Source organism: Sinohyriopsis cumingii, chromosome 15, assembly GCF_028554795.1.
Source record: "Sinohyriopsis cumingii isolate HCF-2022 chromosome 15, ASM2855479v2, whole genome shotgun sequence".
In the NCBI taxonomy this organism is placed as follows: domain Eukaryota; kingdom Metazoa; phylum Mollusca; class Bivalvia; order Unionida; family Unionidae; genus Sinohyriopsis; species Sinohyriopsis cumingii.
In genome coordinates, this window is record NC_142975.1 from 5818311 (window position 1) to 5844810 (window position 26500).

Here is a 26500-nt window from a genome sequence, read left to right on the forward strand (position 1 = left end):
CGGGAGTCGTAGGTTTCAAATCGACGAGTAAATAGGCGTGTGGCGTATGAGTGGCATCGTCGTACGCCTGAGTCAGCCAAGGCGTTCCTAACTGTTTGGCTAAGACTTGCACTTGCGATTTATCTCGAGGGCTTTTAAACAAGACCACGTAATGCGCATTGAGACTGATGGTGCGATGGGCTTTACTTTGTTGAAACAAATTTTGGGTGATGTAAACGACACTGGCATTACGGTGATGCCCTTTGCGCGTGAACCACAGTTTAATTTCTTCTTCGTCTTCTCCTAACATGTCGTCGAAAATGACCAAATGGGTTAGACGGGAGTCAGAGACGATGCCGTCGTCTTCTTTAGGAATGCCTTCCACAAACACGATGGAATCGCCTTGACTTTCTCGCAAGAGGCTGTACGCCGATTGCCACTCTTTGTAACACCACACAATTCGTTGAGGGGGTCGATCGATCAAATGATGTTTATGTTCGATCAAACGTTTGACGAATTCGGTTTTGCCTGAACCGCTAGGTCCAGCAATGAGCATGTTAAAGGGATGGCGAAGATACAAAGCCTCCCAACTGGCACGATCTAAGTGTTCGTCGATGACTTTGACAGTAGAGGAAGAGGGAGCAGAGACAGCAGAGGTAGCCATGGTGTGAGAAATGTCACTTGTGACACGAAAAACAAACAAGACAAGAGTTTATATACTTTTTCAGAACACGTTTATTGAATGTTTCAAACATAAATACGAAAGACAAAAATGCATAAAAGCCAAAGGCTTAAGTACAAGAATAAAAGGCACATGATAACCATGAACGTGGAATAAACACAAGTGTCTGTACAAGATGTTTTGGGTAAAGTTCTAACAAGTTCTAATGTAGGGGTAAGGTCACACAATTGTCCTCCCGAAAGGGTCTTTCAGGCCTGTCCACGAGAGTCCTGTCCTGGGTGACGGGTTCTTCTGGCACCGTCACTAACACAGGTTGAAAAGTAACTTTTTTCCTTGAATAACTCTCATGCATACTAGGCCACCTCTTGTGTCCAAGCCTCAAAACCCTGGTCTCGGTGATGTCCAACATTTGACTCCTAACCAATCTGGTTTCTTCTTCGTCAACGACATGGTAAGTTACTTCAATGAACAATGAACTATCGATCTTGCCTAGGGTTCCTTTTCATATACAGACCAATACCGACGTGACCGTACGGTAAGGTGAATAGATTGGGAAGTCGCACTCGCTTCTGGTATACAATTTGATAGACTTTTTCCAAGGGTCGACTGACGATTTGGTGAGTGGGTAAACGTACAATCTTGTTCGGTTGATAGGTGGTCACTTTAAAGTTTCCATCCTCTCCCGATTGCAAGGCTTCTTTCAATACCCCAAAGTTGACCACTCGACTGGTACGATGATTCAGAGTCAGTCCTTTCACTTTGCACGTCGTGTGCACTTCTCTTTGTTTGTCCCGGTATTCGTAGCCGTAATTTTTGGGACCACCACTGACGAAACTTAGAATCTTGTCGTCGGGATGCTCGTCTGTCCAGGCTCCTAAACGGTCTCCTTCGATGTCAGGGTGCTGTTGAATCGGGTGATGGATGTAAATGCAACTGTCCGTGTCAAAGTACAGGACGCGTTCTTCTAACAGTTCTAAAGCTTCGTACAATTTTAAGCGAGCATGAGCTGTCACGTAAGCCGCAATGATGACATTTCCAAAAGGGTCGTCTTGTACAAAGTCCAGATCTTCTTCGTAATTGATCAAGATCAAATCCTCTCGAACGACGTCCACGTGTTTCATGTATTTGGTTTTGTCGTGAATCATCTGGAAGTAGCGGGAAGGTTCTGTCAAATATTCCGTCTTGGGTAAACACGGTCGTTGTGCCATTTTTCCCCACAAGCAATTTAACATCACTTTGGCAAACGATCGCCTGCCTTCGTTTTTTTCGATGTGGTCTAAAGAGATGCCTTCTTGTGCGTAGTATTTCTCTTTGAATTGTATTTGGTCTTCGGGAGTGTGACACCAGGAAGGATAGCCGCTGGCTTCTTGTTTCAGTTTCAAAAAGGCATCCACGTAGTCGGCGAAAATGCCTTTCTGAGTAGGGTCACCCTTGTGGTACTGTTGTGTCTTGGGAAAGTGGCAAATTTCGTACACTTCTAACAGTTGGTATCCCATGTCCAGAGCTTTGAACAATTCCACGCTGACCCAGGTTCCCGTCAAGGCACGTTCTTCCTGGCTGTGATGGCAAGGTTGGTCCTGGTTGCACGTTTCGGCACAAGTACGGCACAAGGGAAACATCAGTTTGCCTTGACAATGGTGAGGTAAGACGGGATGGTATAGGTTCGTGGGAGGCAAAACTTTACACTTGATCAAGCCTTCGTATTGTCGAATGTTTTTCAGGTCAATGTGTTCCGTCAACAATTGCGGGTGCCCTACAGGAAAGCGACAATATTTGCACACGTAGGGATACAGCGAACACACGTCCAAGTATTTGATTTCTTCTCCTTTCTCTTCGTCGGCTTGGTACAGCAAACAGGTGGCATTGGTCCTTCCTCCGTACAAACTATCCCTCGGGTTCAGCGGGTCCATGAACTGGTAACTTTCCACGAGGCGTTTAAACTCGGGATCGGTTTTCAAACGGTGATCGTACTCGTGTTCCCACATTTCCACCACTTGGTATCCTTGCTGTTCTAACTTTAGGCGTCGCTGACAAGTGTCCTGGTACAAGTCTTCCATGGTTCGTTGCAAAAACTGATTTTTAGTGTCACGGTCAGGGTAACAGACGGGACATCCGTGAAATAGGCAACCGTTAAACTCGTACACGATCTTGGGGTTTTCTAAGTCCCAGCCATCTACCGAATACGTTCCGATGGTCTTTTCGCCTCCTCCGTTGCGGGCATGCTGAATCCATTTGTCTTCCTTGTCGCGCAAGTAATGTAACCAACGTAGGGCTTTGACAGAGTATTGACGCTTGACATAGTGGGTCGTTTGAGGACTGATGACAGCCACGGTGTTTTCAGGCATGAATCGTTGGCGGTACACTAAGGAACACGCTTTGGCAATGGTGCAAGCTTCTTTCAAAGGATCGACCCCTCCGTGTTCCATGAACAGTTCTCGAAATTTTCCACAGCAACGTCGTAAAATGTCCACGTCGGAACGACAATACTTTAGCATTTCTTCCTGAAAGTCGAAAGGGTCGGAGGCATGAGCCTGGTACCAAGCGTAGAAAGCTTCTCGTTGTTCGGTACGCATGTTGTCGGGGTCGTAATAGTGAGCCTCAGGCAAATGGGGTAGAACGGCATGTTGATTGGCTTCCGTATTGAAAAAGTGTGGAAAGTACCCTTTAGCCATTTCTGTCATTCCAAACGTTTTAGGCATTCGACTCAAAGGCATGGCCAAGTAACTCATCGAATCTTTAAACTGTACTTGTCCCACTTGCATGAAAATGATTTTGGCTCCGTTCAAAGTGACTTTAGGACGCTCGGTGCCTTGTTCCGCATAGTACCTCAAAAGAAACTGTCCATCGTATCCGGAGAAATTGTGAGCCATCACCGTGGCATGACGATGACAATCTCCGTAACGTTCGATGTCCTCTTGGCTCCACGTCTTGTCGATGGGGTCTAAGACCCATTGGGCAAAATCGGCTAACGTGTTTGGTCCCCGAAAGATTTTTTCACGCCCTCCGGGAATCTTGCTGCAGTGAGGGCAATGACTGAAGATAGGTTCTTGAATGCACTTCTCGCACGCTCGATGAGCCACGCAGAAATTAGGAATGTGAATGCCGGTCTCTTGCATACATTCGAAATCGAAAAAGATGAAATTGCCTTTCTTCTTGTGACCGTCCTCTTTCTCTGGTGGGGGTTGGTATTTTTGCACGTAGCATTGGTGTTCCAAGTCCACGATGCGGTGACAAATGTGACATTTTTTTTTTCCTGAACATACGTGTGCCTTGGTACTATTGGTACGTATGCCTTGTCTACACGTAGGGCACAATCTCAAGAGTTGACAAGCACATTTCTGCTGTGAACCTTGCGTCTTCAGATGTTGTTGGTAACAGGTAGGACTGACAAACGTGCGCAAACAAGTCGAACAAGGCACTGGTCCTTCGCTCAGACAGGGTGGAGAGGCCAAACATCCTGGGCATTTTATTCCACAATGCTTGTGTTGCTCTCGATTGTTATAACCATAGTCACATTTCTCACAATAATAACCGTATCCCAGGAATCCAGTGATACTGGTAATGGTATCGAAATGGTCATCGTGATGATAGACATGAATGTATTTTCCGTCCTTAAAATCTTGCCCTCGAAACAACAGAGTTCCACGCATTTCTTGAGGGTGCACTTTCAAGGTGTAGCGTGGAGCTAGGGCATCTTGCAATTTTTGCATCTCAGGAATGCCACAGGGTGTGTCTTTGGACAGTCCGGCTTGTTGTAACAGGAGTTCTGCTTCGTTTCGTTGTTTGGCTCGATCGCATCGTTGAATAGTTTTCCAGGTTCTTTTCCATTCTACCGTGTCGTTCTTGTTGGCATAGGTTCGTCCCACCACGATGGCACGGGCTAAACACATCTGGTCTTGAGGGTTGTTAATTCGGACGAGACTCTTTTTGGTGTTGCGAAGGTCGTCCACCAATAACATCTTTTTGCATCCAGTTCCTTGAGGAGGAGAGACGTGGGCCATTTTCAGTGTGGCTTTACCATCGGTGATGTCAAACTGGTCATTAGATTGTTGCACCTGTTGTATCTTGTCCATGACTTTGGAAGGGGTCAGTTCTGCTGGTCTGCTAAACTCGATCCAAACAGGGGATTTCAAACCGTCGTGATCTATGGATAGTGTCAAGCGATCGTCTTCTTTGGCTTGACATTGTCGCTTGAGTGCGGTGAGCAAAGAATCCCACATCTCGGTGATGAACCCTTCTGCTTTCTCCAAGGGTACGTCGGCCTTGAAATCTTTAAACTTCACCGTGTAGGTGTAAGCCGTGGTTCTAAATTTTCTAGAGGAGCGCTTCTCCGTCTCTCGAATGGAATAGTACTTTTCAGGGTTGACTAAGGGTGGTGAACTTGGTTTAGAGGGTTCGGATTCTGGTTCACTCATGTCCTCTTCAAAATCACTGGCATGAATTTGTGCCAAGATTTCAGCCCTGGTACGAGGCGATAGATCACGTTTCTGCCTCTTACTTTCTTCTTCTTCTTCTTTCTTCTCGAATGAATGGGATCGTTTCATCTTGAGTGCAAAACGTCAAATGACTCAAGTTTAAACACCATAGACTAATTTATAGTCTTGGCAAACCAGCGTATATAAAAAGGGTGTGTGTCTTGTCCTTTCACTATTCATTTCACTCTCAAGCCGAGCACAACGATGGAAGAGACTACCCAGATGGAACGTTTCGTCAGAGCTTTGCGAGGGGTCATTAGAAAATTCTCTTCAGACCAGCCGACGGACTACTCTCCTTCCTTTCGAGATAAAAGTCAAGATACTTGCTATATCTGTCAGAAGAAAGGGCATTGGTCTTCAGAGTGTCCAGACCGTCAAAAAAAAAAAAACAGGGGCTAAAAAAGACAAAAGTCAAGATACCTGTTATTATTGTAAAGAAAAAGGACATTGGTCTCCAGATTGCCCAAAAAAGAAACAAGAGGAGTCAGAAGAAAAGAAGGATTCTTCAGAAGAAGAGAGGGATTCTTCGAAAGAAGAGAGGGATTCTTCAGAGAAAGAAGAGGAAGAAAGAAGACAATTCTATTTAAAAGAGGAAAAGAAACAGGAGAAGAAAAGAAGAAAGGAAGAAAATGAGGAAAAAACGGTGAAGAAATTGAAAAAACAGAGAGACTAAATAAGGAGAAAGAAGATGTGTAAGAACTTTTTAAAGTGTTCTGTGGGAAATTGTGAATTGGATTGTAAAAAATGGATAAAAGAATACATGAATGATATAAGGTAAGTGTCTTTGAGTTTTGATTTTAAAATAAGAAGCTACACTCAAGCACTCATACACAGACACGTACTATAAGGGTAAAATGGGTGGGGTTTATTTTTGAGTTATTGGCAAATTGAAATTGTATTTCTTTTCGAGAAATGTGGGTGGCCCTGAAAAGGGCCTTTTTTCTTTATGGTGTAGGAGTGAGTTTAACCAATCAACTTTAACTGCCTTAAGCCTTTGCCACGGCCAAGGCCTACTTCTGATGATTGGGTTGAAATCACTAAGGGTGGTACGACAGGCTTAGTCACAGGGTTGGCGTGTTTAGCTCGGGAAGGTCGTATTCTCTTCGGTCGTGATAAAGAAGTCTGATACATTTGTTTCAGACTTCTTAACTCCGCTAAAATGTCCAACAGTACCGTAGCCGTTTGATTTTCACCCTCTTGTTTCTTTGCTGCTACTTCTTCTTGCTGTTGTTGCTGTTGTTTTTTTCTTACCTCTTCTTGTTGCTGTTGCTGTTGCTGTAGGAGAAAAGCTTGTTCCGCTTCCTTTTGTCGTTGCATAAATTTCTCCAGTTCTTCTTTCTGTCTCTGTCTAAAATTCTCCACTTGCGGTAATGAAGAAGGTAACGAAGGTTCCGGAACAAATTCTTGCGAGGTAAGAAAATCCACAAAATCCCAATGTACCTCTTCTGAAAATAAGTCCGGGTTCCCTTGGGCAGTCTCCCCTGCTGGTGCACCCCAATGGATCGTTTTCTGAGTTTCCGTCATGTTGAATCACTGTCGCATAGATTGACTGCACACAAGCGCTAACGAATCTATATAGACCACGTGACGTCACAGACTGCTCTCTTCGGATTGGATGCGAGCTGACTGAATTTTGTAACGCGTGTTCGGATTGGTGAATGAATTCAATCCGTTTCAATCCTTCCTGTACCTATAAATAAGCGCAGTTCACTGCATTGATTCACTTGTTCTCGTCGCTTCAAGATGTGGACCGATGTGCAATCTTCTACGCTTGTGTCTTCCATGATGTTTAGGACGGACATGCTCATGTATGTCCGATCCAAGTGGACCATTGTCCACAGGACAAACACCAGCCTGTGGATACGTAGGATCTACGTTGAAAGACAAGGATGCCTGAAAAGAGTGCTGATTTACGGACCAACAGTGAGACGTAGCCTAAGGACAAGAAGAAGACCAATGCGGTACCATTTATGTTAATGAATACATTAACATAAACCCAAAGGCCCTTTTCAGGGCCAGCCATATTTCTCGAAAAGAGATTGCCTTTCCATTGCCTACCCCTTTTTTAAATTTAAATTTAAATTTAAATTTAAAAAAAAAAATCCCAAAAGCCCGAACTCTATTCCCCATGTTAATTTCCCCTTGTCGCTAGACAGACCCACACTATAGTTCCATGTTAAATTCCCCTTGTCGCTAGAGTGACCCACGATTTATTCCCCATGTTAATTTCCCTTGTCGCTAATCTGACCCACGATTTTTCGCCATGTTAAATTTCCATTGTCGCTAATCTGACCCAGGGGTCTCTGTAATGCTAATTCCCATTGTCGCTAATCTATCCCCATTTACTACTTTGGATATGCTTCTTTGACCCGTGTCATCACTGATTCTTTATAAGATGGATTGCACCTTTGTATGCTTGGATATGCTTCTTTGACCCGTGTCATCACTGATTCTTTATACGTTGCATTGCACCTTTGTATTCTTGGATATGCTTCTTTGCTAGTGTAATCTTTCATTCTTCTTGTGCTACAGCTTTCTGTGTTTGGATATGCTTCCTTGCGGGTGTCACTCTGATCCTTCTTGCGAAACACCTTTCTGTACTTGGATATGTTTTTTATATTGGTGTCATCTATGATTCGTCATTCATCATCCTATCGTCAAGAATTTCAGAAATATTAGTATTTGACAGCCTCAACATCATGTACACAGCCCATTTATTTTAATTCCAGCTGGGCAGAGAATAACAGTTTCATTGCAGGTGGAAGCTTTCCATTATGAATTATTTCGTGACACTCGTCAATTATAGCCTCGGCTCTTTTTACCTGCTGGTCAAACGACTCATCATTTGCATATCAGGTTTCTTTGTACAACAGTGGGGTTCTAATGTATTGTTACGTTTTATATCATCAACATGAATTATTCACTGTGATTTTTCATTTTTGTTATGCCAAACCTACTACTATGTTCAAAAATTCACTTCGAGTCCAGATTGTTAATTTGCTTCATGCTAATATAATTTAAATTTTATGTTTCCGCACTCTTTGAACGATCGTACTACGAAGATTCTCATATTTTACTGTTTTGTCTGATTGTTAAGTAATTTCTTATCAATACGCACTGTTCTTCATCTATACAAAATACCTTTTTAATCTGATGTTTGAACAAGTTAAAGTGAAATTATTTCTCGGCAATAGCTTCAAAAGAACAGCAATTGCTGTAATTTGACTAAAACTTTTTGCCACACAAACATTATCATCAGTTACTAATTTAATTCTTGAAGAAAATGTATAATTATCGCAAACAATATTATTTTCCCCGACCTGTTCAATACCTTCAAGGTCTTCAACCAGTTCTTTGTGCATGCAAATAAAGAAGAAATATCTTTGCTAAATGGACACAACCCAACTAGAAAATATAGCTACAGTGGCAAACTTCACCATAATTTTGAAGAAAACGAACATCATCAAACGCAATTATTGCAATTGGAATATGCAAAAAGATAATCAAAGATTAACTGAAAAGAATTTGTAAAATATTGTTCTCCTTTTGCGACACCTCGCTTAATGCGATAACAACTGTAGAATGCTTGCTCTAACTGCCTGCTATTGTTCGCCTAGTGTTTGACAAGTGGAACAGTTTATCACTTTTTTAAATTGTTTCTACTGTTTGACAAGTGGACTCATCTATTTTGTTCGTCGGGATCAAACGAACCAGCTGATGGTCATTAAATGAAGGAGCATTATGGAGGTAATCCTCAGGTTCATTATAGCCTTGCCACCTTTTCATGATGTCTTTTGAAGTAACACTGAGCATGCATGATGTCTATTGAAGAAACACAGAGCATGCACGAAGACTATTGAAGGAACACTGAATATACAGGAAGTCTGTTGAACGAATATTTTAAACCTTTTACATGTTTATTCGTAATGCGCGAAAACATATATTACTGTTTTAATTACCCTCAAACTTGGATCTCGTGGCATCTTTGTCTCAATTATTCATTGCAGTACTCTCCGTTTTGTCTGCTGCATTTTATGTGCTTTGTGCGTATCTTTGGACAAGGATTACAGTAGACTAATGTTGGAACAATCATTTCATTTCTCCTTTATTTCTTGAAATATAAATCTCAGATTCTTCTTCATGACTGAAATTTACACAGAATGATATATTGTTTCAATTTACGTTTGTTCTAGTCCAGTTTTACACTGATTTAAAGTTTCAGATTTTCTGTAAATATGCACATAAAAAGCTAACGAACAAAGAAAATGAAAGCAATGAGCCGAAATTGCTTCACAAGATTAAACTTACCATTGTAGAGTTGAACTGACAGACAACTTGGAAGACCTACACTAAAACTTAAATAGTCCACAAGTAAACGTTATCAAAAAACATATTGTAGAGTTTGACCTGAGAGATAACATGGACGACGTACACTAAAATTTAAACAGGCCATACGCATACACAAGTATTAACGATATTGAATATATATTATTAATAATAATAATAATAATAATAATGAGGACTTTGTATAGCACCTAATCTTTAGAAACTCTAAGCGCTTTACAACATTTGACAACACCTATAAGATAAAAAAAAAACCATATAATGATATGATTACAGAAACAAACACCAATAAATTAGAAAACATTAAAAAACATGTTGAGAATATTTAAGGTAGGAAACATTATTAGGTCTTTAAGTTTCTTCTTGCAGTCGAAATTAGTGAGTTTTGAGAGCCCTCTTGAATGTGATTATTGTGTCTTTGTGTCTAAGTTCAGTGGGCAATTTATTACACGTTGCTGGGCCCTTGTATGCAAAAGAACGCTGTCCATATGACTTTGTTTTCATACTTGGAATAATGAGTATACGATTGTCAGAAGAGGAGCGTAAGTATCTTGCTGGTGTATACACATGGGTGAGGTCGGATAGGTATGTTGGACTAGAGTCCGACAGTGAAACGTAGCACAGAGAACAAAGTTTGTGTTTGATTCTAGATCGAATGGATAGCCATTGTAGGGTACAGAGCAGCGGGGCGGTGTGCTCTGATCATGGTACAAATCCGAGCAGCTGTGTTTTGAACTTTTTGAAGTTTCTGGAGCAGATATTGAGATGAACCAGACAAAATTGAGTTACAATAGTCCAGTCTTGAAAGTACTAATTAACACATAAGTGTTTTAGTGGCATCAGCTGAAAGATATTTGCGAATTGAGTTGATGCGTCTCAGATCAAGATATGCAGCCTTGCATATGTTCATGACATGTTGGTGCAATGTGAGAGTACTGTCCAGAGTAACGCCTAGGTTTCGTACTGATTGTGTGAATTTAATGTTGGTGTTGATGATATTTATTGTTTGAGGTAAAGGATGTGAATGAGAAAGTCTTTTTGTTGTGATCAGAATGGCCTCAGTTTTATCATCATTCATCTGCAGCTTGTTACATGTCATCCGTGGTTTCACATCAGAAATGCACCTCTCTACACCTTGGAAGGTAGCATTAACTTCAGTTGGGTGGCTAGATTTGTATATTTGGGCGTCATCAGCGTACAATTGATGAGACACTAGATGATGATCTATGACACTTGAGAGCGACTGAGTGTACAGAATGAAGAGAACAGGTCCAAGAATAGACCCCTGTGGAACACCACAATATAGATCAACTGGGCTGGAGTGTATTCCATTTGCAGATACAATTTGTGTCCTGGTGACCAAGTAGGATTTGAACCACGTGAATATATGTGAAACAGGAAGAGTGAATAGTCTTCGCAAATGAAAATATTCATCCATCATAAATGAAATCGTCGTTACTTAATTAAGGCATTACCATGACAAAGTTGGCACACACAAACCACACGTAGGTTAAACTAACTCGTATTAGTCTGTATATATTATAACACAGATGTTATCGATTCTCTTTGCTTCGAATGTTTGATTTCACAATTAGAATTTGCCTTATTTGAACTTTCTCACATTCAGTGACTTGCGTTATTTTCTTCTTTGCTTATTTTACATTTTTGTACCGAAATAGAAGTGTAGACTTCATACGGTTTGCTAATAAGTACACTTTGTAATAACAAACAAGCAATTCAAATTGACAGAGAAAAACACGTTTTATTTTTTTTATTTTTTTATTTTTTTTTTTATATTCGAACGACTGAAATAAAACTGAAAAATCCTAACAGGGACGGATTCAAGAATATCGCCATGGCGGGTAAACAAGTAGACAAGCATTCTGTGGGATGGAATAGCTAATAGGGGCTGGTGAATGCAAAAGCCCTTGAAAGTACTGCATTATAAGCAGGGTTTGTGAAGTCTTTCAACGTACGACGTATCACGAAGAATCTTGTTTTGGTGCTAAAACATAAATAACACGTGACACATCTTGCATTGTAGGACTAGGGTTTGGGGAATCTACCCCCACAAAAGATAAGTGATTGATAAAAAGTCTTTGAAATGTCATGGAATTTTAGAGAAGCTGATCTTCTAAAAACTAGTTTTCATTTTCAAGTAAGCTAACACTACAGCAAGAATAAAATCTGTAACTGAAGATATGCGTTTTCTTAAGTTTTGGATCCCAGTTTTCTTTACGATTTGGAATACTGTGCCGTAATGGGGCAGTAAAACTTTCATCTTTACAGGCCTACAAACATTCACATTTTAAACATGACTTGGGGTGTGGGTATGTGTGTGTGACTTTTTTAAAAATACTTTAGCAAATGACCCCCCCCCCCCAAAAAAAAATAAAATCATTCTGGTTTAAAACTTTTATGCTGAATTAGACCCTTACACCGGTTTTTAAGTTGTTTTAACAAATTCACATATGAAATGTTGTTGTTAAGACAGTTAGAGTATGTATTTACTCTATTCATATCTGCCACTTGATTTCCTTTGTTATTAATAACAGTTCATATATAATAAATGTCGCAACGCACAACTCAGACAATTTACGATACCCGGAAGAACATGATCGTTTCCGGGCAATGCAAATAGTCGCTAAGAATATATTGAAACAAACGCCTTTTTTTTCCTTTCCATTCCAGTCTGTAAAATGTATCGACAAGTTACAGTCTATACTTACAACTGAAAAGTTGAAATCAGTCTAACACATATTTTTATAAGTTGGTGTCGATGTTTTAACACTTGATAATCACCACATAGATCTAACACTTCATTCAGATACATGCATGTAGGATCTCGTCACTGGGTGTCGAGAGGATATTTGTGTGTTCGGTTTACATTAGGACCACTTTTTCTGACATTATGGCATTATTTGATGCAACAAAGATTTTCAGGTTAAGCTGCCTTCTAATTTTCTTGTATACGTCAATAAACATTACCTGGTCATCGTGCTTGTCTTTTCTGGCGTTGATTGGTAAGTGTTTATTCCCTCTTCACTGTTGTCTCTCTGGATTTTGGTTACCCTGTCCGTAAATTGTTCTGTCATGTCAGATGCCTACCATTAGTAAAACGACCATAGCTCATTAGATCAGCCTCGTCCCCCTCCCTTACCCTCCCCAAACTAATCCAAAACCAAATACTGATGGACAATTATAGGTGTGACATGCATTTATAAATCGAGGAATGTTTGCTGGCAGATCTGTCCATTAGTCCTACAATGTAAGACCTTAACCCTGATATTTATGTTGTGGGTGTTGTGGTCTTACTGCCCAAATAACGGCGCTGTGTAGCCTGTTCTGATGTTGAGTCAAATTTTCAGGAATATCTCACACACTTGGCACACGATATCGGCGCTTTTCTACAGATTAAAGTTGTAATGTTTTAGTCGGACCTTAATTACTCGGATGTTTTTTTTCCTAATAAATTCTTAGAAATTCCCACACCAGCAAACGGATATGAATAATTGTTTTCAGGTTCGGTTGACCTACATTTCATTTGGCCAGAATGCAATGGAAGCCGGGAATACCGAAATCAGTTAAAAGGATGACAAGAATCTATAATGAAATGAAGCTGTCTAAACACTTTCTTCAATATTAATATATTTTTTTATTCATTTCGTTCAACTTAATGAGTTTTATGCATTATTTTTCTAAATACAGTATACAATAAAATGCAAGTGATGCAAACAGAACAGAATGATTTAAAATGTATGGATTAAAAGTGCTTATTGATGCTTTCATAGAGTGGTGTCAAAGCACATGTGCATGTAATTATTCTTTTGATTAAAAGGTGTCTGAATCTCTGCTAAGATTGTGGCTTCACCTAATCTATTTACTTGAACTTTGATAACCCAAACGATTGCTTTGTAGAAATTAAAAATATGCCTAGTTTTATGCAGATTATGATGTCCCAGAGAATCCTGTATGTATATACATGTATCTATTTTTCAGGTTCCATATATTTTCTCCCCTTTGGACACTATACAATGAATCACAAGGAAAAAGTTATGAAGACCAAAGAAATTGTAAATGAACTTTACCCTAAGCTATCAAAAGATGAGGAGGAGGTCAAGGTTACAGAGGCTATTCTTCGCTTTGTGATGTATGATGTTGAGAATTCAGATGCTCTTAATAGATTTGAGAGAATAAAAGAGAACTCAAACTGCCTGTTTGCAAGAAAAGCCAAAATTTGGGGGTCACCACCATGGAATGAACAACTTTCTCTTGGTGAGGATTTTTCATTACTATTTCAGTAATAAATAGTTTACAAATCAAGTAAGTTACAATATGTGACAATGTTTATGTGTATGTAAGAACAAACCAATTATATGTTACGAACCTCTGTGTGTGTGTGCTTTACCCATTATGTGGGGATGGAAGACAATAAAGCACTTAATACATGTATATGGATGGTCATTGATAAACAGGTTTACCCATCTGGCTTGAAATTTACATAAATATGATGACAAGTGCATGCCATGAAGTTAATATTTATGATTACTAGTAAAAGGCGGCAAATACCATGACGGTGTTTGTACATATCTCCTTTTCAATGTGGTTGTCACTGTTTATAAATAAAATATCACCACATTTTAATCCTGACAAAAACCTCCAAATTTTGTTTCTCTTTTCATGTGAACAGAAGAAAACATATATAGGTAAGTTGATCTTAGAATTCTCTACTGGTCATTTAGATTCATCATGACGTATTCAAGAAACACAACAGACCACAACATTAGCTTATCCGACATGCATACCCAGAACTATCTTATTTATGGTAAATAATGAAAATACAAATCGCCTCCACCTATCTGGAGTTTCAGAGTATCACTGACAGCGGAGAATGCATAGGACATATTTGTTTTGTCTACACTCTCACAAGATAGAAAAAATGTCATGTTACCCCTCCCATCTCTTGCCAAGCCTAGTTACAGCCAGTAAATTTGAAGGTACCATCTGATTTGCCATTTAATTCCACTTTTCATTCACCATCTTCATCGTCTTTCATTAGATATGTGGTATAAATGACAAATAAAGATCACAGACCTTAAACATTTGTGAGACGAATATCAATCGTACACCATCCTTCATTTACTGCCATTGATCTACCATTTATTCTACATGTATAAATACAGATTTGTAATCAAGAAAGAATTATACTTATGATGTTTGCTGTCACTAGTAGGAACACTATACTCTTTACTTGGATTGACATGTTAGCTGTAACTAGTAGGAACACCATGTGCTGTACTTGGATTGACATGTTAGCTGTAACTAGTAGGAACACCATGTGCTGTACTTGGATTGGCATGTTTGCTGTAACTAGTAGGAACACCATGTGCTGTACTTGGATTGGCATGTTAGCTGTAACTAGTAGGAACACCATGTGCTGTACTTGGATTGGCATGTTAGCTGTAACTAGTAGGAACACCATGTGCTGTACTTGGATTGGCATGTTAGCTGTAACTAGTAGGAACACCATGTGCTGTACTTGGATTGGCATGTTAGCTGTAACTAGTAGGAACACCATGTGCTGTACTTGGATTGGCATGTTAGCTGTAACTAGTAGGAACACCATGTGCTGTACTTGGGTTGGCATGTTAGCTGTAACTAGTAGGAACACCATGTGCTGTACTTGGATTGGCATGTTAGCTGTAACTAGTAGGAACACCATGTGCTGTACTTGGATTGGCATGTTAGCTGTAACTAGTAGGAACACCATGTGCTGTACTTGGATTGACATATTAGCTGTCACTAGTAGGAACATCATGTGTTGTTTGTCGCAAACAGCTGATAACACAAAAAGTATTTGTGTGTTGAGAAAAACTGTACTAGTCTAGATGTATCATGGAATACACTAATTTGCTTGCTCCATAAATACCAGTATGTAAATTGTTTTTCAGAGTATAGGCATTATGTACTTCATTTTTTGTTAGTTATCCCTACACATTTCTTTTTTATAATAAGGATTGCCAGAGGAATTATTTTTCTTGAAATCTGAACCTTGTGCTAAATTGTAACACTTTGAACCTCAAGACAACAAGTTTACACATGGATAATTTCTTTTTGCTATTTTGTTCTCAATTTTTATATGACCATGCATAATGATTTTCTTAATGAATCAATGTTCATATTGATGCAGTGTATGACGGTGTCAGGTTAATATTCATGATATGGATGTGTGTGTGAGTATATGATTAGGATTTTTAACATAGCTTTTTTTTCAGTCATATTGCTATGATGTCTGCAGTGTGGCAGTTTATAGTGATGTCTAGCACTGGGGCATCATGCTGCAGACATGTAGCATGATGTCCCACCCAGCCACATTCTCTTGAAACCAAGCCGACCAGTCCTAACACTAACCTCTTCATGCTGAGTGCCTAGTGAGGCAGCTGCTAGTACCATTTTAGTAAGTCATTGTTATGACTCGGCGGGGGTTCAAACCCACAATCTCCTGCTTCTGAGGCAGATGCTTTAACCACTAGGCCACTGGAGCAGTTCATTTATATGGATGAAAATATGACTAATATTGAGACTATGTATGATAATATCACTTTGATATTGATTTTGTATATACAAATATCACATTAATATTGAGACTATGTATGCAAATATCAATTTAATAATGATATTGTGTATAAAAATATCACATTAATAATCACATTAATATTGATAATATGTATGAAAATATCAATTTAATATTGATATTGCGGATAAAAATATCACAATATTGATACTTTTTGTATCCAAATATTCCATTAATATTCATAATGTGTATGAAAATAAGTGAACCGTGCATAGTTCGCTTTTTCATATACATGATGACTAGTTGAAGAGTTTTGTGTGAAATGTACCCACTTATGGGCAACAGAAAAGTTTTAGAATATATAAATAAATCAACTTACATTTAAATGTAAAGGATTAATTGAAAGAAAACAAAGTACAAAATTATTTTAAACTATTTTTAACAAAATTAGGGAACAAATAGTAAAACATTACATTTAAACTTGCAGGAGTAAATGAAAGAAAGGAAGCAAATATTGTTCTTTTAATTTATCTTTAATAAGGTTAAGCAAAAAAAATGAAAAATGACCTTCATGGGCTTCCATATAATGGATTCAGGAGAATTAGCAAACTTGTTACACTTTGACCATTGAAATTAGCAAACTTTATCTATTCCATTTGTGTCTAGAATTTATGAGTATCAGCTGCATATCAGGGATAAACATGGCAGTCTTGATGTTCCTGTAGTTTACCATAACACTGGTTGCTATGTCTATGAAGTGCAGTATACAGGTTGAAAATAGTTCACTATTCACCTTTGTGGTACTGGAGTGGGGCATGGGCTTCTGAGACCTTTGTGTAGGACTGGGGGTGGGGAGCAGAGGCTTGTGTGACATTTGTATGGTACTGGTGGGGGGCAGAGGCTTCTGAGACCTCAGTATGGTAATGGAGGGGAGCAGAGGTTTGTGAGACCTTTTTAAGGTACTGGAGGAGGAAAGGCTTGTGAGACAATTGTATGGTACTATAGGGGTGACAGAGGCTTGTGAGACCCATCTCTGGTACTGGAGGGGAGCAGTGGCTTGTGATAACTTTGTATGGTACTGGAGGGGAGCAGAGGCTTGTGAGATTCTTGTATGGAACTGGAGGGGAGCAGCGCAGCTTTTGAGACCTTTATGGGGGTACTAGTGGTGGGGGGGGTAGAGGATTCTGTATGGTGCTGGAGGGGAATAGAGGCTTGTGAAACCTTTGTATGGTACTGGAAGGAGGGGGAGGGGCATTTGAGACCTTTGTATGGTATTGGAAGAAGGTAGAGGATCGTGTGACCTATGTATGGTACTGGGGGGGAGCAGAGGCTTTTGAGACCTTTGTATGGTATTGGAGGGAGGGGCAGATGCTTTTGAGAACTTTGTATGGTACTGGAGGGGGGCAGAGGCTTTTGAGAACTTTGTATGGTACTGGAAGGGGAGCAGAGGCTTTTGAGACCTTTGGTACTGGAGGGAGGGGCAGAGGCTTTTGAGACTTTTGTATGGTACTGAAGGGAGGGAGGGGCAGATGCTTTTGAGACCTTCGTATGGTACTGGAGGGGGGCAGATGCTTTTGAGACCTTTATGTGGTACTGGGGGGGGGGGCAGAGGCTTTTGAGACCTTTTTATGGTACTGGGCGGGGGGCAGATGCTTTTGAGACATTTTCATGGTACTGGAGGGATTGATTACTTTTGGGGTAGGAAGGAAGCCTGTTGATCAAGGGCTAAAAAGTTCAAATGTAAACAATGACTGACAGAAGAAGACAATAATATTAATTGTACATCACAAACATGGGCCAGACTTCATTGATGATTTGCACCTAGGGTAAGGAAGAAGAGTATCAGTTTTAGGGTCAAAGATCAAAGTCATTAAGACTGAAAGAAGAGTATCAGTTTTAGGGTCAAAGATCAAAGTCATTAAGACTGAAAGAAGAGTATCAGTTTTAGGGTAAAGATCAAAGTCATTAAGACTGAAAGAAGAAAAACAGGTTTTGCACAAAATATTTCAGTCATATAATTCAGTGACTATTAACCATGGAACAGGCATATAATATACTATTCCTGGTACTCTTTTTATAATTTACCCATAATCCTAAAGCACAAGAAGTGAAATGGCCATGAAGAGCTGTGAGTTTTCTATGAGATGTGCTTCAAAGTAAGGCCAAGCTATGTACTGTCAAACCCAGCTCTACCTCCCCAAATAAAGAATATTGTAGTTTCATTCAGTCTCCCCTTGGATATAAACATCTAGTCTTATAACAACGATGATCAGTAACAAAATCCAAAGTCAGATATTTCCTTTAAATTTGTTACCTATCCAAAGTTGAAAAGCTCTGGCATTGAATAATAATATTAAGAAACTCCTGAGACATGACATGTGAAATCTGATAACCCATCCAACAAGTCTGCACCTATATTTTTTTAAATGTAGAAATACACAGTCATTTAGAAAAACTTACTGCCCATCAAAAAATGATGAAATAGAGCAAAAAGCTAGAAATAGCATACTTTCTTTTCATTAAATTATAACTTTCAGATATTCTGGATAGTTTTTTGTTGAAAACTTGTAATAATATATTCAGTTGCTTTATGGCAACGATAATGTACATTATAGTCTTTATAATCAAGACATATTTGATACCAGTTGGCCATTACTTATCATCAATTGGTCATTAATTGTATTTTAGTCAAGAAGATTTTATTGCTCAGATTACTGTTAAATAGTTATTTGGTAGAAATAACTCCAGCAGAGATGGCATCATATTTTGTACTTTATTGGCCATCCATCAATTGCACTGTATTTAGCAAACGTATTAACTGTGCCTTCCATATTTTACATGTTATTGCTGTTTATATTTCCAGACTGATTCCTATGTTTCTTCGATTCACCATCCTTTGCCAATCACAAAAACTTGATGGGTTTCTTATTGAGCTTCCAGGAATCAAGTTCGGATGTGACGTGATGGTAATAAATACAATGATTTTTTAAACCTGGGATGAAATTTACTATTTGTAAGAGCAGGTTCATCCTAAGTTTAGGTATGGCTCTGTGGTACTTCTCTAGCTGCATGGCACAGCTCTAGATGTATGGCACATCTCTAGTTGTATGGTTCAGCTCTAGTTGTATAGTACAGCTCTAGCTGTATGGCACATCTCTAGTTGTATGGTACAGCTCTAGCTGTATGGCCCAGCTCTAGCTATATGTCACAATTCTAGCTGTATGGTCCAACTCTAGTTGTATAGTACAGCACTAGCTGTATGGCACATCTCTAGTTGTATGGCATATCTCTAGCTGCATGGCACAGCTCTAGATGTATGGCACATCTCTAGTTGTATGGTACAGCTCTAGTTGTATGGTACAGCTCTAGTTGTATGGTACAGCACTAGCTGTATGGCACATCTCTAGTTGTATGGCCCAGCTCAAGGTCTGTGCTACAGTGCTAGCTGTATGATACAGTTCTGTATAAGAAATTATTATGTATTTTACTCCATGATTAGAACTACTTCCTTTTTTTAGAAAGTTGTTGTGGTATGTTGTGAACACTGAAAACAAACTTGTGATGCCAGACTGAGGCTTAATCAAGACACGATTCATACCATTTCTTAATGCATCATGGGACAGATCAAAACGCATTGTTCAGTGAAGTCTTTTGGGGAGGGTGGTGTAAACAAGTAGGTGAGGATTCTGTGGGATGGAACAAATAGTGGGGGCCCAGAGATCAAAGCTCCCCATATTTACAGCATTTCAGTGGCATGATTTTATTCATTTAACATATAAAGATGTGTACTATACAAAACATTCTGGTTGTTGCATGATCATTTTGGGAGTGGGAGGAGATGCATGTGCTGGCTCCATTCCAGTCCCTTCCTCACATCCAGGATCCATGCTTGCATCAAATTTAAATGGTTTAGTGACCAAGTCTGACTCAGGGTGTGTTTGATTATAAATGAGTAAGTGTTCTGACAGTGATCAAGTACTATCATTTAAATGTGTACAGAATGTCTGGTTCTTCTACATTGCTAATATTGATTGAATGCCACCTCTAAAAACATGGTCTGTGCTTATTTCAGAACCAGTACACAGACAATGTTTGCAATCAATGCTTAAAATGAAATGTTTTGCATAATTCATTGCTTGAATTTTGTTATATCTTTTAGTTGACATTTTTGCAACAAGTCTGCAAATTTCATGCTTATTTTGAGTTTTAGCTTTGTGCATTTATCAATTTCTTTAAACCCTTGTTTTGAATCTGACAGCCATTGGGGGCCCCGAGTGGCCGAGTGGTCTAAAGCACTTTCCGTTACGGATCAGTGCCATCTCACCTCTGTCTGCGTGGGTTCGAGTCTAGGATTCGACCAATGTGGGTATGTGAGAAAGCTTGCCAGTAGCTTCTCGTGGGTCGGTGGTTCTTCCCGGGGTTTTCCCAGGTTCTTCCTCCACCATTAATACTGGCCGCCATACATAGCCTATCGTGTGCTGCAAAATGGCGTTAAACCCCACAACAACAACAACAACAACGACAGCCATTAGTATGACAATTTTAAGTAATTATAAATCTGTCAGCCATTAGCATGACACAATTTGAGGTCAGCCTGAATTTGACATCCATTAGTATGGCACAGTTTTAGCTCAGTCTGAATCTGAAAGCCATTAGTATGGCACAGTGTTTGGTCAGTCTGAATCTGAAAGCTATTAGCATGGCACAGTGTTAGGTCAGTATGAATGTGACGGCCAGTAGTATGGCACAGTTTTAGATAAGTTTTAATCTGATGGCTAGTAGTATGACACAGTTTTATGTCAGTCTGAATCTGAAAGCCATTAGTATGGCACAGTGTTTGGTCAGTCTGAATCTGAAAGCTATTAGCATGACACAGTGTTAGATCAGTATGAATGTGACAGCCAGTAGTATGGCACAGTTTTAGATCAGTTTGGTCAGTCTGAATCTGAAAGCCAATAGCATGGCACAGTTTTAAGTCAGTCTGAATCTGAAAGCCAATAGCATATTTTTTGGTTAGTCTGAATCTGAAAGCCATTAGCATGGCACAGTGTTAGGTCAGTCTGAATGTGACAGCCAGTAGTATGGCACAGTTTTAGATAAGTTTTAATCTGATGGCTAGTAGTATGACACAGTTTTATGTCAGTCTGAATCTGAAAGCCATTAGTATAGTGCAGTCTTAAGTCAGTCTGAATCTGAAAGCCATTAGTATGGCACAGTGTTTGGTCAGTCTGAATCTGAAAGCCATTAGCATAGCTGCCGACCTTCATGAATTTGGCATGAATTTCACAACTTTTTCAGTGATTCACAGATTCACGCCGCAAGCCAAACATTCACAAATTCTCAATTATTTTAAATCTTTAATAAAATAACCAATTTCCTGTTAAGCGCTAGTCATGATATTCGCAGTTGCCGAAAAGGTCGGGCACTGCTGGTCACGATATTAGTAGATCTACAGCCGATTAGTACAGTTGGCCCGGTAGCAAGTATTTTAGCCTATTTTTATCTAAATGTATAAGATTAGTTATACAAACACTTTTGAGAGAAACTGGGGCCTCACTGGAATTTTGCTCTGCACATGGGTCACCAACACTAATGTGAGTTACTGTTCAGCATCGCATGTAAGATCTTGAAATGTCTTCACCACCAAGGAAAAAGAAATGTATTGCTCAAAAAGTGAAGTTTAATTTGGAATATATAAAAAATTGGCCATGCATTGTGCCATTAAACATTGATATTCATCATGCTTTTTGCATTCAGTGTGGCATCGCAGAGATGTTGTGAGGAAGCACATCGGTTGCAAAAAACATGTAGAAGTTGGGAAAATTAAGAATTCTCAAATTTCAGCTCTGGAATATTTTAAGCCATTGGCAGAAGACCAGCAAGCTACCATCGCTGAAGCATTATTTGTGAGTTTTCTTGTTGAACTTAATCTACCTTTAACAGCTGGAGACCATGCTAAACATTTGTTCCGACAAATATTCATGGATTCGAAAATTGCTTCCAAATTTTCCTGTGGAAGAACCAAAAGTGCTGCAGCTCCTGTGCATTCCTCACAGCAACAGTGATAGCGAAAGAGTATTTTCTCCTTTGAGGAAAAATAAGACAGACTTTAGGGCCTCCTTAGCTGCAGAAAATTTGTCAGCATATTTAGTCACCAAGATCAGCCAGAGGGCAATAAGTCCAAATTGTTTAGAAAACAAATTTACGATCAAGCAGTTGAGGAAGTTCAAGTCTGCGGCAGTATCACATCTTGATAAATAATTATTGCTGCATATATGTAGTGTTTTAGTTTTATATTGCGATCTTGATATAGTGTAGTATTAACGGTCAGAGTGGATGGAGTTATTGTCATGGTATTTTTCACTAATTCATGTCCAAATTCACTAATATTTATCCCTATTTTCACTAACTGTGAGCCTGAAAGGTTGGCAGCTATGCATTAGCATGGCACATTCTTAAGTCTGTGGATATGTGAAAAAGCTTGCCAGTAGCTTCTCGAGGGTCGGTGGTTCTTTTCAGGGTTTTTCCCAGGTTCTTCCTCCACCAATAATACTGGCCGCCATTTATAGCCTATTGTGTGCTGAAAATGGCGTTTAACCCTACAACAACAACAACAACAGTCTTAAGTCAGTCTGAATATGAAAGCCATTAGTATCGCGCAGTTTTCAGTAAGTCTGAATCTGAAAGCCATTAGTTCGGCACAGTCTTCAGTCAGTTTGAATCTGAAAGCCGTTAGTATAACACAGTTTTAAGTCAGTTTGAATCTGACAGCCATTAGTATGGCACAGTTTTAGGTCAGTCTGAATTTGAAAGTTATTAGCATGGCACAGTGTTAGGTCAGTATGAATGTGACAGCCAGTAGTATGGCACAGTTTTCAGTCAGTCTGAATCTGAAAGCCATTAGTATTGCATAGTTTTAGGTCAGTCTGAATTTGAAAGTTATTAGCATGGCACAGTGTTTGGTCAGTCTGAATGTGACAGCCAGTAGTATGGCACAGTTTTTGGTCAGTCTGAATCTGAAATCCATTAGCATGGCACAGTCTTAGGTCAGTCTGAATCAGAAAGTCATTAGTATAGCACAGTTTTCAGTCAGTCTGAATCTGAAAGCCATTGGCATGGCACAGTCTTAAGTCAGTCTGAATCTGAAAGCAATTAGTATGGCACCATTTTAGGTCAGTCTGAATCTGAAATCCATTAGCATGGCACAGTCTTAGGTCAGTCTGAATCAGAAAGTCATTAGTATAGCACAGTTTTCAGTCAGTCTGAATCTGAAAGCCATTAGTATGGCACAGTTTTAAGTCAGTCTGAATCTGAAAGCTGTTAGTATGGCACAGTTTTATGTCAAGTCTGAATCTGAAAGCCATTAGTATGGCACAGTTTTTGGTCAGTCTGAATCTGAGTGCCTTTAGTATAGCACAGTTTTAGATCAGTTTTAATCTGACAGCCAGTAGTATGACAGTTTTATGTCAGTCTGAATCCAAAACCCATTAGTACAGCACAGTCTTAAGTCAGTCTGAATCTGAAAGTCATTAGTATGGCACAGTTTTAAGTCAGTCTGAATGTGAAAGCCATTAGCATGGCACAGTTTTATGTCGAGTCTGGGGCAAAGCAGTGTCTTTCCTCAGAATGTCAACCTTTAATCCTCACTGAAAGTCATCATTGAATTCAATAAAGTGAAGCCAAATTGTTGCTTGTGAAGGAATTATTTATAAACATTAACAAATGCACAGTCAGTTATAAATATTAAAAAAATCACATGTAGAGATATTGATTTAGGGATATAAAGATTCTATTAGATGATCCAACCAATGGTCCAAATACTGTATAGTAAGACAAAATATTATCTAATTTATCATACAGCCAGTGGTCCAAATACTGTATGGTAAGGCAAAATATTATCTAATTTATGATCTAACCAGTGGTCCAAATAATGTATAGTAGGGCAAAATATTATCTAATTTATAATACAGCCAGTGGTCCAAATACTGTATAGTAAGGCAAAATATTATCTAATTTATCATACAGCCAGTGGTCCAAATACTGTATAGTAAGGCAAAATATTATATAATATATGAACTAACCAGTGGTCCAAATAATGTATAGTAGGGCAAAATATTATCTAATTTAAGATATAGCCAGTGGTCTAAATAATGTCTAGTTTTGTTTAATATACAGTGTAGTGCAAAATATTATCTAATTTATGCTTATCTTAATGTGCTCATAATGTGTAGTATTTAAATTGGAATCATTTCCAGCCAGAAGATTATTTCTGATTTTCTTGTCCTCTGTTTCAACAGGTATTTGCATCTGCCTTCAGAAGAGTTCTTCAGGTGTTATCAGACCATGATCCATCTGAATTTTACTGCATGGACAAATCGTACCTTGGAAAGAAAGGATGGGTTTTCGAGTTCAACAAGTGCACCTTTTTTATTACGACATTTGCACCATTTTACTCAGACTCTCATCCGAGATATGCATTTGGGTGTTCAGATTGTTATATTTTATTTCAGCCAGAAGTCTCATTTGCTTTTCATGACTTACCCTCAGATTCGACCAAAACAAATTGGGTAAACCCTACCAACACCCGGGACAAGATTCGGGTTGCTTTTCAACAGGCTGGAAGAGGATATGATGTTCCACAGAGTCTGAACTTCCCAATGTCACATGACATGATTCGACCAATCAGTGTTGTAGATCCAGTCATTGAATGGTGGACTCTGTAGCAGTAATTACAGATATTTTAAATTTTAAACAAAATTATATTTTTGATCTGAAATGTATGAATGTGACTGATGTATTTTGTTTTATATTTCAGTATACTTATTAAATTCCCAGTACAACTGTTGTAAATGATTGGTCTAACTATTGTCCATTGCTGCCAACCCTCACGATTTTGGCATGAATTTCATGACTTTTTTAGTGATTCATGCTACAAGCAAAAAAAATTCACGAATTCTCCAATTCTCAATTATTTTACATCTTTAACAAAATAACCGATTTCCTGTTAAGCGCTAGTCTTGATATTGGCAGTTGCTAAAACGGTCCGGAATTGCTGGTCACGATATTAGTAGAACTACAGCCGATTGGTACAGATATCCCGGTCGCAAGCATTTTAGCCTATTTTAATTTATATGTATAAGAAATGCTTTTGAAAGAAACTGGAGCCTCACTGGAAATTAGCTCTGCGCATGCGTTACTAACACTGATTTGAATTACCGTTTGCCATCGCATGTAAGATCTTGAAAATGGCTTCACAGCCAAGGAAAAAGAAATGTATTGCTCAAAAGTGAAGTTTAGTTTGGAATATACCAAATAATTGGATGTGCATTCTGCCATTAAACATTGATATACATCATGCTTTTTCCACACAGTGTGCCACAAATTTTAGTATTGGGTATGGTGGCAGAGACGATGTGAGGAAGCACATCAGTTGCAAAAAAACACATAGAAGTTGGGAAAATATAGAATTCGCAGACATCAGTTCTGGATTATTTTAAGCCATCGACAGAAGACCTGCAGGCTACCAACGAGGAAGCATTGTCTGTGAGTTGAACACAATCTACCTTTAACAGCTGGAGACCATGCTAAACATTTGTTCCGACAAATGTTCCCGGACTCGAAGATCGCTTTCAAATTTTCCTGTGGAAGAACCAAAAGTGCTACAGCTCCTGTGCAACAGAGACAGTTAAAGAGTATTTTCTCTAGTGAGGAAAAATAAGACAGACTTTATGACCTCCTTTGGTACAACTTTTAGTCACCAAGATCAACCAGCAGGCAAGAAGTCTGAACTGTTTTGAAAACAAATTTACGATAAAGCAGTTGAGGAGGTTAAAGTCTGCCATAGTATCATGTCTTGATAAATAACCACAAGAACAAGTGAAGTTTATGAATACCATAATAAATAGAAATGCAGATATATTAGTAGTTATTTAGTTTTATATTACAATCTTGATATAGTTTAGTATTGACGGTCAGAGTGGATGGAGTTATTGTCATAGTATTTTTCACTAATTCATGTCCAGATTCACTAATTTTTTATCCATATTTTCACTAATTGCGAGCCTGGAAGATTGGCAGCTATGATTGTCACAATTTACTTTCTTACAACTGATTATTTATAATTGTATTTGCTAATTTTTAAAATGGCCAGGATAGGTACCATCAAATGTTTGTGCAGTCCATATGGAAATTCTTGCACTGTGGAAATGTGCAACTTCATAAGACAAGGTTTGTATTTCCTTATTTATAACAGGTTTGAAGATTCAAGTTAATATTTGAACAGTAGCTACATTTTCTCTGAGTGTTTAAGAATTAAAACAAACTTTAGTAATCATAAATATTGGCCCATCCTCTCTAGTTTGACGGTATGTAAATATTATTCAAAATTTCTGTCAATTACCTGATACATGAAGGGATGAAATTGTAAACTTCCTGTCCATGCATAAT

At 38.9% G+C, this 26500-nt stretch overlaps 1 protein-coding gene across 5 annotated transcripts in view; it reads left to right on the top strand.

The window, feature by feature from the left end:
• LOC149781208 (uncharacterized) overlaps window positions 1-25972 on the top strand; it is a 102618-nt gene extending 76646 nt beyond the window's left edge. For 2 of the 5 annotated variants that reach the window (XM_089935278.1, XM_089935277.1), the window contains exons 2-5: window positions 13480-13755; window positions 14171-14186; window positions 18918-19020; window positions 24352-25972. In XM_089935278.1, the coding sequence (XP_089791404.1) occupies window positions 13515-13755; window positions 14171-14186; window positions 18918-19020; window positions 24352-24777 (786 nt within the window). In that variant the 5' untranslated portion in view covers window positions 13480-13514 and the 3' untranslated portion in view covers window positions 24778-25972. Of the gene's footprint in view, window positions 1-12078; window positions 12504-13479; window positions 13756-14170; window positions 14187-18917; window positions 19021-24351 lie in introns of those variants that run through there. The other 3 variants (XM_089935275.1, XM_089935276.1, XM_089935279.1) reach the window with 3 other exon arrangements.
• The last annotated feature ends 528 nt before the right edge of the window (window positions 25973-26500 follow it).